The sequence below is a fragment of the Cyrtonyx montezumae genome, unplaced genomic scaffold, assembly GCF_038088225.1.
Source record: "Cyrtonyx montezumae isolate F1298 unplaced genomic scaffold, pur_monq_1.0 scaffold_22, whole genome shotgun sequence".
Classification (NCBI taxonomy): Eukaryota; Metazoa; Chordata; class Aves; order Galliformes; family Odontophoridae; genus Cyrtonyx; species Cyrtonyx montezumae.
In genome coordinates this window covers 5,256,359-5,265,502 of record NW_027071959.1, presented here as the reverse complement: position 1 = coordinate 5,265,502, position 9,144 = coordinate 5,256,359, and the positions used below count along the sequence as shown (strand labels likewise).

Sequence of the window (9,144 nt, the reverse complement as noted above, 5' to 3'; positions counted from 1 at the left end):
ATAAATATGAAGCAAAGATCTTTGCTGGGCTGATATCCTTTCAGTCTGATAAATTATGGAGTGTGTAACAGCTCTCAGACCTGTGGGATGCATGGCTGAGCTCCAGGACCCACTGTATGGCTCCAATTTCCAGGAGCAAATCCCCCACATCTGTGAAAGTGAGATGCAATGGGCACATTCTCAGCCCACCTGTGCTGGATAATTCCTTGCAAAAAGATCACTTTGTAGGAAAGAGAAACACAGACACACAGCCTCCGTGGGTTTCCAGCCTTTGGAGCAGGTTTGTTCTGCAGTGCTCTTTTCAGGGGGTGCAGATAGGCTCAGTGCAAAGGGAATTAAGCAGCGGAACAATTCCCCCCTGCAAATCCGTCTGATGAATGCCACGCAGTGCAGTGCCATGAACTGCGACTGGAGGACAGCAGCAGTGATTGGCAGATACTCATTCTGCTGCAGGGGTCGGGGTAAGCTCTCTCCAGACCTCATAGTTCTCCTTGCTGCTGTCACACGGGGCCCAGGGACGGTGACCAGATGCTCCTGGAGGTCTCCTCTGACACTCATGATGCTGTGACAGCACTGTGCAGGGCGGCATACCGAGCCACCTGGAGGGCTCCGGGGCAGAGAACAAGCCTCAACGGGCAGCAAAAGCATCTCGGTGCGATGCTGGGAATGATTCTGGGCAGAAAGGCGAGCATCCCTCTTCCCATCCCTCGGCCACACGAGGGCAGAGCCGCGCGGAGCTGAGAGCTCAGGTCACCTTGCGGCTCCACCCCCCCCCGCCCCACGGCTGCTCCCCCCGAGGGATGCAGGGGGAAGCCGGGCTCTGCTTTTCGGTGGGAAGGGGTTGATTGAAGTCTCCGCTGCAGCTCCAGTTCCCTCTGAGCCCCCTCGGCATCCCCTTGTCCCCACGTTACCGGGCGCTTTTCCCCTCTCCGGAATCGTTTCTGTCTGCCTCATTAACTCCCGGCCCTGGTGCTCGCTGATTTGTTTTTCCTGCTCTGGAGCACTTTCTTTTTCGAGGTATGAAGGTCAGTGAAGGAGGTGAGAGGCAGCCCGTGACTCCGTGTGGAGAAAACACAGGAGGAGCGTGGCTAAAACGACTTGTGTTTTAGCTGAAAAACACGTTTGTAAATAGCTGAGGTACCCAAAGAGATGCATGAATTCTTCTGGGTGCCCGGAGCACAATAAGTGGTCCAGAGATGGTTTATTATACAGTGAGGCACAACCAAAAGCCATCCTCACATTTATTTCTTACGTGACAGACATTCCAGAACAGTCCTAAATGGGATATTGCTTTTAACGCAGCCTTGCTATCATCCTGTAGGTCTGGAGCATGTTCTTTGCCATATAATTAGAATTACCCATTAGCATCTTGCAAGTTGGTGCAGCTGGAGTGGGGGCCTTGTAAGGACTGTATTGCCTGGGCTTGGTTTGGGGCAGTTTGGTTTTTGCTGCGTGTCACTGCAGCATTGGTTGAGGCAGGAGGATGCTGACATTCCCAATAGGATTTCCCATAGGAAACCTGCTCGTTTGAGGCAGGAAAGAGCTGCAGGTGTGCTACCCAGCCCCATTTCTTCAGCACTGACAGGAGAACACAACATCACCCCGAAGCACCAAGTATCCCACACCCTGCTGTCCTCCTACCCACCCACACAGCCCATCCACCACCATCAGCCCATGCTTTTGACCAGAGATAGGATCTACCACGGCCAAACTCTGTGGCTGCATTTATGTAAGGCTGAAGGGACGGCGTAGGATGCAGAACAAGCCCAGCCTCTGCTTCTACCACCTGCTTCACCTCCCCTGTTGCCTGTTTATGAAAGCCTGTCTTAGCATTCGTCATAATAATAATAATACTTTGCACTTCCCTAACAACCATCCATCTGCAGAGCCCGAGCTGCTGGCAAACCTTTAATTAGATCGTGCCTCCCACCACCCCCAGGAAGCAGGCAAACATTATCACATTTTTCGTTAGCACTGAGGCCGGTGATGAACCTTCAGGGAGAGGATGTTGCAGTTACAGCCAAGGAAAAAAAAAAAGAAATAATTAAAAACAAAATGTAGATCCGTTTGGTGTTCAGCTTGAGAACATCAGGGCTTGAGAACATCAAGGCTGGAGACCCAGGAGGGCAGGTGCTGCTGGGAGCATCCCATAATGCTCCCCCGTGCCCCAGCAATCTGCAGCTGGGGTGTTGTAGGTGCAGCTCACGGAGCTCAGCCCCTTATGCAGTGATTTCAGCGCAGTGTGGTTGGTCCTCCATGATTTTGGGGGGGGCTGCCACCATTTATCCCAGCTTATCTCCAGCACTTATCCTCTTTTTATCATAGGGATTGTTTCAATGGTTAGAATCCCCTTTTCCCCGAGCATTTCATACCCCAGCTTTCCCCAGGGGCTCTCACAAACAGCCCAGTAAGCACTGATTACCATTCGCCCTTTCTATGAGACCTTTCTCTGCTTGCTGTGCTCCTGCTGCCTCTTTAAACTCCCTGCCAAAAGGCACCTTCAGCTCCCAGCAGCTGTGCTTGTTTCCTCCCCTCTGCTGCCCTCCCAGCTCTGTCCTCCCACTGCTTGAAGGCCTTCATTCCTTCTGTTTGCATCCACCTTAGAGGTAAGCTGTTTTTTTTTGTTTATTTTTTTGGGGGGGGGGTTGCTGGGTGAAGAAAGGAAAGGAAGGCAGAAATGAGAATTGAGTTGCAAAGATGCTGAAGTCTGCAAGAAACCTGGGTGCTGTTATTTTTAGGGGGGGGGGGGGTTGTCTGTAAGGAATGCTGCTGTGGGAGAACACTCGCAGGGTAACACCCTACAAGGTCTGCAGCCCTGCTTTGGTGAAGCTGCATGCTGTGGCATCCCCTCTGAGCTGGAAGCTCCTGTTGCAGGGTGCTCAGCTGCCACTCTGCGGGTGAGAGCTTTGTGTTCCTGTCCCCATGTGCATTTCCCTGCCCTGCCAGCACCGAGCTTCCTCCCTCTGGATGGAGCTTTGCATGCTCTGGAGCTGCCTGCAGGAAGGGCTGGAGCCCACACCGCGTGGCAGCACGCCAGCTGCTGCCTGTTTTTCCTCCTTCCTCCTTCTTGCTGTTGCTGATAGGAAGATAACGAGTGTAAAAGGGCTCCTGGCTATGGCTCGGTGCCCTTTATGGCTGTGTAGGAGAGCAGCCCTGCGGGAGGCTGCGTGTGTTGCTTCCCCTCCTGCTGTTCCAGCCCTAGGGCTTCCCTTGGGTGCTGGCTTGTGTGAGTGGCCCTTGGCAGGGCTGAGTGCTGGGCATGGCTTACCCTGCAGCCCGAATGGAGGATTTGGGGGTTGCATGGGGTCTCCTGATGTGCACCCACGTGCGTTGTGACCCCAAGAAATATTGGGTTGCAACTGCACCGAGTCCTTCTTGTTGCCTACATCTGCTCCTTGGGCATGGCTCGTTGCTTTTGCACTGGGAACTCAGCGATTTGAAAGGAGATGGGGATGCTGTGGGGTCACAGTGTCTGTTTGCCTCGAGGCACTCGCATCCATTGCTCATCCGTGCAGCTGGTGAGGTGAGGAGGCTGGATGTGCAGGGGTTCCTTTGCGTGTGGGTATGGTTTGTGTCTGCAAACGCTTAACACTGGGCACCACTGAGTGTCAGACAAGAGAAAGGAGCAAAACCAGGCTGCTGGGTGCTGCAGAGCCTGCTTTTGGGGCAATAGGGCCACCCCCCTCTCTCCTTGTTGGTTGCTATGTGCTGGAGATGGGGCACTGCTCTGGTTTGGGAGCCCTGACCCCAAGCTCCTGCCCACCCACACCTTTCATACGGCATAACCCCATGCAGAGGTTATTGTGTCCAGATCAGGGAAGTCTGAGCCCTTCAGCAGAGCCTGGCCAGGTCACTACCCCCTCTCCCTTGGCTCTTTCCCCAGTCATCCAAAAAATAACACCGTAACTGACTATACACAGAAAGGAGAATTGCCTGCTCTTCCCAATTTGGTGGCAAACTCCGGAAGACTCCTTGCTGCTGGCAGAACCAGGTGTCCCCAGTTGTGAAACCACGGCTGAGTCAGCGCTGGAGCCAGCCCGCAGGGAGCCCAGCTCCAAACATCCTGTCCGAGGGCCACCTCCCCGCCTCACCTCTGCCTTTATCTGCCCCTTCTGAGTAAGAACACGTCTGGCGAGGGAGAAGGACAGGCAGAAGTCTCAGGTATAGTCTCCTCTTTGCCCATTTTGGGCCATTTTAGGACAAGCTGCCATGCGTGGAGTGGGCATGGCTCCCAGGGTTTGGGAAGGGCCGTGGGGAGCCCAGCTCTGTGCGTGGGGTGATGGTGATGGTGGTTTTGGGATGGTGGTGGCTGCTGGAAGGCCAGTGGGGCAGTGCTGGTGGTGACAACCTCCTGCTGCTCTGCGGCTTTAGGGCTTCTCTGAAGGGCTCTCGGGTTCTGGGGATGTGGGGGAGGATTTGCAGGAGGAGAACAGAGAGGTGAGGATTTGTGCCCAAGAGAGAAGTGGAGGTAGAGGAGGATCCACAGAGAAGGGTATTTGGGGAAGGGTCTCCAGTGCCTGTAAGCTGGCAGGGAGGATGCTGGGTGCAGCCCTGGGTGCTGCCCATCACACCCATGGGTCCTTGCACATCCTTCTCTGCACGGGGCCAAAACCATCCATGGTGCTGCTTTACTGATGTGTGATGGTGCTGGAGGGGAGAGCCTGGCAGCTGGCAGAGCTGCAGTGCTGCCCACACCGGGCAGCCAGGACACGGTGCCATAAGGAGAGCGGGCAGCTCCTGTCTGGCTGCTGCACGGGGAGAAGGACAGCACAGGTAATAACTTCTGACTGCAGCCGTATTTCATGTCCTCTGACAGACACAGTAGCTTGCAGGAAAAATAAATAAACCAGCACTGTATTCTGGGGCTGCAACTCGCCCGGAGCTTCACCAGCTGGTGTGGGAGCATGGGTTTGGGTGCTGGGCTGGGTCTGGCCTTACTGGGATGGCTGCAGTAGGGAGTTGGCAGTTTTGCTGTACCTCAAATGTGTGAGCTGTGTGCTTTGTTGCTTGGAAACATGTCTGGTTTCTCTGAGAAATAGTGGCTCTTTCTTCAAATAAGTTTGTGTTGATATATTTATTTTTTCCTGAGAGGGATGAACTCAAGCCTCTGCTTGACCAACGGGTTGGTTTGGGGAATCTCTGCTACGTGAAAGATAAACCTCTGTGTTGTCGTTTGGATGTCTGAGTGCAGGAAAGTCTCTGCTTTCCTCCCCTTCTCTTGCAGTGAGGCATGGAAAGCTGATGCTGCAGCTGTGTCCTGGTCAGGGTATGCTCCTGACTCCAGCTTCAGGCTGCTGTCCTTGCAGTTAGCATCCCTGTAGGACAATGGCAGCATTTGGTTATATATCACGCAATTGTGCACTGCTTAGAAGTGATTTAAGAGCATTTGTCCTTAGTCACTTCAGCACGTGGGTACGTGTGCGTGGAAGATGAGTGCCCTGGGTGGGTGTCCAGGCTATAATCAGAGACACAGTCCCTCCTGGGCCACGATCCACCTCACCCTACAGCTGAAGTATAGCAGAGAACCTGAAGCCAACTGCTGGGGTGAGGTGACTCTCATCAGCCCTAAGGGCTTTTGAGTAATTTCCCTACAGAGAGGAAACCTTAGCATGGCACAGAGAGTCCCAAGCCTTCCCCAGGTCACCCATCGTGGGGATGTGATGGATGCCAATGCTCTGGAATTCACAAGCTGCCCCAGCATGGCAGCCCCAGCCTGGCCAGGGATGTCTTGCAGAGCTCTCCCACACCTGAGGCACTTGCCACGCCACATCCTACCCTTATTTCACAGTGCTAATTACTTTCTCGTGTGGGAGGACTTGGAGAACGTGCTGGGGTTGTTCATCCAGCCTCTGCCATTTCCTTTGGTATTTATAAACACAACGAGGATGTATTTGTGATGCAAGGTCCCCCTGATGCAAGTTGGTGGGGCAGCTTTTCTGCAGATGAGTAATGTTTTCTTCCGTACCAAGCCTGGTGGTGGAGAAGGAGCAGAAAGGCTGCGAGGAGAGCAGGAGTGAGAGCTCCTGGGGTGGTAGATGTGTACACAGAGTGTGGAGAGAGGTCTTGCTGCAGGAAACAAAGCCTCCATCCCCAGGTAACCCTACAAGCATGCTCTGATAACTCCTAGAAGCACATCGGTGGTGATGTATTCTCTCTATGCTTGCTGCTCCTCCCTCCGTTCTGCTGCCCAGCAGTGCCTGCTGGTGTTGGCCTGGCTCCGTGCCCTCAGTCCATGAGCTCTTCCTTCTGGAGACAAAACACTTTTCCCTTATGTCAAAGCACTGCTCACGTATGGCACAGAGATTGGGTGGAATATGCACGGAGCTCCTCTGGGCCGCAGTGCCCGTGTTGCCATGGCTCACTGTGGGGCTTTGGCTGCTGGGTGTGCCAGCTGGATTCACACCAGTGATTATCTAGTTGAGGAGGAGCTTATGTTCCAAGGAAACAATTGTCACGCTGCTTTTTATTGGCAGAAGCATTGTTACGGTGCCTCAAAGCATGGAGCTGCCATGCTTTCTTGGCTGCTGACACCTGTGTTTTTGTCACAAGGATGTTGAGAATGCGTGGAACCACGTGGATACAGAGGCACACAGCGTGGCAGCTTCTCCTTTTGGCACTGTGTCCCTGCATTCCCTGTTTGCAGAGGATGCTGCAGCTCCCCAGGAGGCTGAGCAAGCTGTGGGGATAACCTGAGTCCATTTGTCCCTGCAGACACCAGGAGTGATCCCAATGCCGACGAGTTTCCTTGGCAGTGCCCTCCGGGGCACCTTCTTCCTCATCTTTGGTCTCTGGTGGTCTGTGAGATACCCTCTGAAGTATCTCAGACGGAAAACGAACGCTGAGAACCAGCCAAGCTATGGGATCCAACGCGTGGAAGTCTTCGAAGGGGCATTCAAAGCTTTCTTTGCCCTGGCAGGTAAGGGCTGAAAAGTCCAAGGGCTGTCATGGTGGGACACTGCTGTTACTGCATGGGAGGGCTTGGGGCTGAGCCACTGGCGTGGTCTGCCACCATCTCTATCAACACTGCTGGGCGTACATTGCTGCGAATTCCCCATCTCAAATAAACATGTCCAGGTTTGCCCTTTCCTGACCTTTCTGCCCTCTGCCTAGGCATCCTGGTGGAGCAGTTCGTCCCCTCTGGTCCCCACTTGATGCTGTACAGCCCCAAGACACACAGCTGGACAGACCTCACGCACTGGCACTACACCACCATGTACCTCTTCTTCCTCCTCTCCGGCATCGTGGACGTGCTCTCACACTCACCACTCAAGCTGCCTCTGGGCTTAGATCGGCTCTCGCTGTCTGTGGCTCTGTTCATGGAAGGTAAATGGGGAGCTGAGGTGACACCAGCATGCAGCAAACAAGAACCCCCCAGGCTTTATTTGGGTGCTGTGTGCTCCATGTGCACAAGGGTTTGGACTTCTGGCTCTCTCCAGCATCACAAAAACGCACTGACCCTTCTAATGCAAAGCAACAAGCCCTGAAGCAAGGCTCCCTGACACCTTCAGAGCTGCAGGTGACTGTTGCTGGGACATGGGGATGCCCGTGGCTCTAGAGGTGCCCCAAAGCTATGGCTTGGTGGTCCCCAAAGCTGGGAGCTGCACAGTCCCCACAGGACAGGGTGATAAAGTGGTCTGTTTGCTGCTTGACCCTTCCTATCAGGCAGATCTTAGTGAGAACTACAGCATAGCTGTAATGTTCAGATTTATTTTTTTATTTAAAAGACTGAAACAAATCCCAGAGCATCCTTTTCTTACGCAGTGTTAATTTTTGTCAGGTTTTCTCTTCTGCTTCCACGACTATGGCGACGCTGCTCTGGACCGGCACCTCCACTCCCTGTTGGCCTTTGCTATCTTTGCTGGAGCTCTCTGTACTCTCCTGGAGGTGTTCCTCCGAGACCACATCATCCTGGAGTGCCTCAGGACCAGCACATTTCTTCTGCAGGGCTCCTGGCTCTGGCAGGTCAGTGGGAACCCAGCGCTCACCTCTGAGCTGTGGGCTTCACCCCAGGAGGGGGCAGAGATACCGTGACCGTAAGGGTGGCAAACCACACGTGGAAGATTCCATTCATTTCTCTCAGTGTTTCAAGTAATTTGGATCCCTCTCCCCAAGGCAGACACCCTGTGTCCCTTCCAGTTTGGGTGATGAGTGCACTGAAGGCAGTGTGCTGGGTGTTACTGGGAATATTTTGTCTCCATCTCATGGCAAGCTTCAGCAGCAAAGAGATCAAAATGGGGGAGCAATCGTAGAATGGCTTAGGTTGGAAGGGACCTTTGAGATCATCGATGTACTAAAGCATTGCCTCACACCTCTGTCTGTGAGCAGATCGGGTTTGTGCTGTCCCCTCCCTGGGGAGGACCGGGCTGGGACCAGACTGACAGCAGCAACGTCTTGTTCCTCACCATGTGCTTCTGCTGGCACTACGTGGGAGCCCTCGCTGCCCTGGCAGCCAACGCAGCTGCATCACGCTGGTACGTGGACAGGAGGGGCCCTGGGGTGGCCGAGAGCACCTCCAAACCAAAGTCACCCTGGGAAACCCAACGTTGTGTTACGGGTTATCATGTGTTAGTGGGGAACAGGGGCTGCTGGAAGAGAGAGGGAGGGCCGGGTACCACCAGGGTGCTCAGCATCCTTCCTGATGCGTTGGGGTGAGCCAGCAGCTCTGCTGCCTGCATCCTCCTGAGCTGTGTTCCTGTCCCTCCCTGCAGCTGCAACGAGTCCTGCCAGCTGCGGTTTGGGGACATCGATGTGGAGTTGGACTGTGGCATGTGCGTCCGCAAGAAGGGCTCCGGCGGGGCCCTGCTGCCCGAGGGTGGCATGGAGGAGAAGTGAGGCTGCACGGGGGGTGGCAGCTCCTCCTGCTGCTCTGGGGCTCTTGAGATGAACTTTGGAGTTCTGTTTTGTTAAACGGGGAGCAGCTGAAGCAGGAGGTAGAGCCCCGAAGCTCAGGACTGGTTTGCTGGTGGGCTCTGCCTGATGTTGTTGGTTGGGAGCATTCTGAACCCACCCATAGTGAGGCAAACTGCCCCCTGCAGCAGCTCCTGGTTCCTGCTGCTGGCTCTGCCCTTAGCAGAGGGGTTTTGTACAAAGCTTTGCATGCACAGAGTATACACAGCCCCCAATAAAGTGCTATAATGAACCTTC

General features: G+C 54.3%; 1 protein-coding gene across 1 annotated transcript; it reads left to right on the top strand.

Moving 5' to 3' along the window:
• The first annotated feature begins 4,095 nt into the window (after positions 1–4,095).
• On the top strand, positions 4,096–9,144 carry LOC136049834 (transmembrane protein 45B-like). The gene is made up of 6 exons (XM_065738333.1): positions 4,096–4,161; positions 6,712–6,916; positions 7,111–7,323; positions 7,778–7,962; positions 8,326–8,471; positions 8,709–9,144. The coding sequence occupies exons 2-6, from the start codon at positions 6,730–6,732 to the stop codon at positions 8,830–8,832; spliced, it is 855 nt and encodes a 284-aa protein (XP_065594405.1). The 5' UTR covers positions 4,096–4,161; positions 6,712–6,729; the 3' UTR covers positions 8,833–9,144.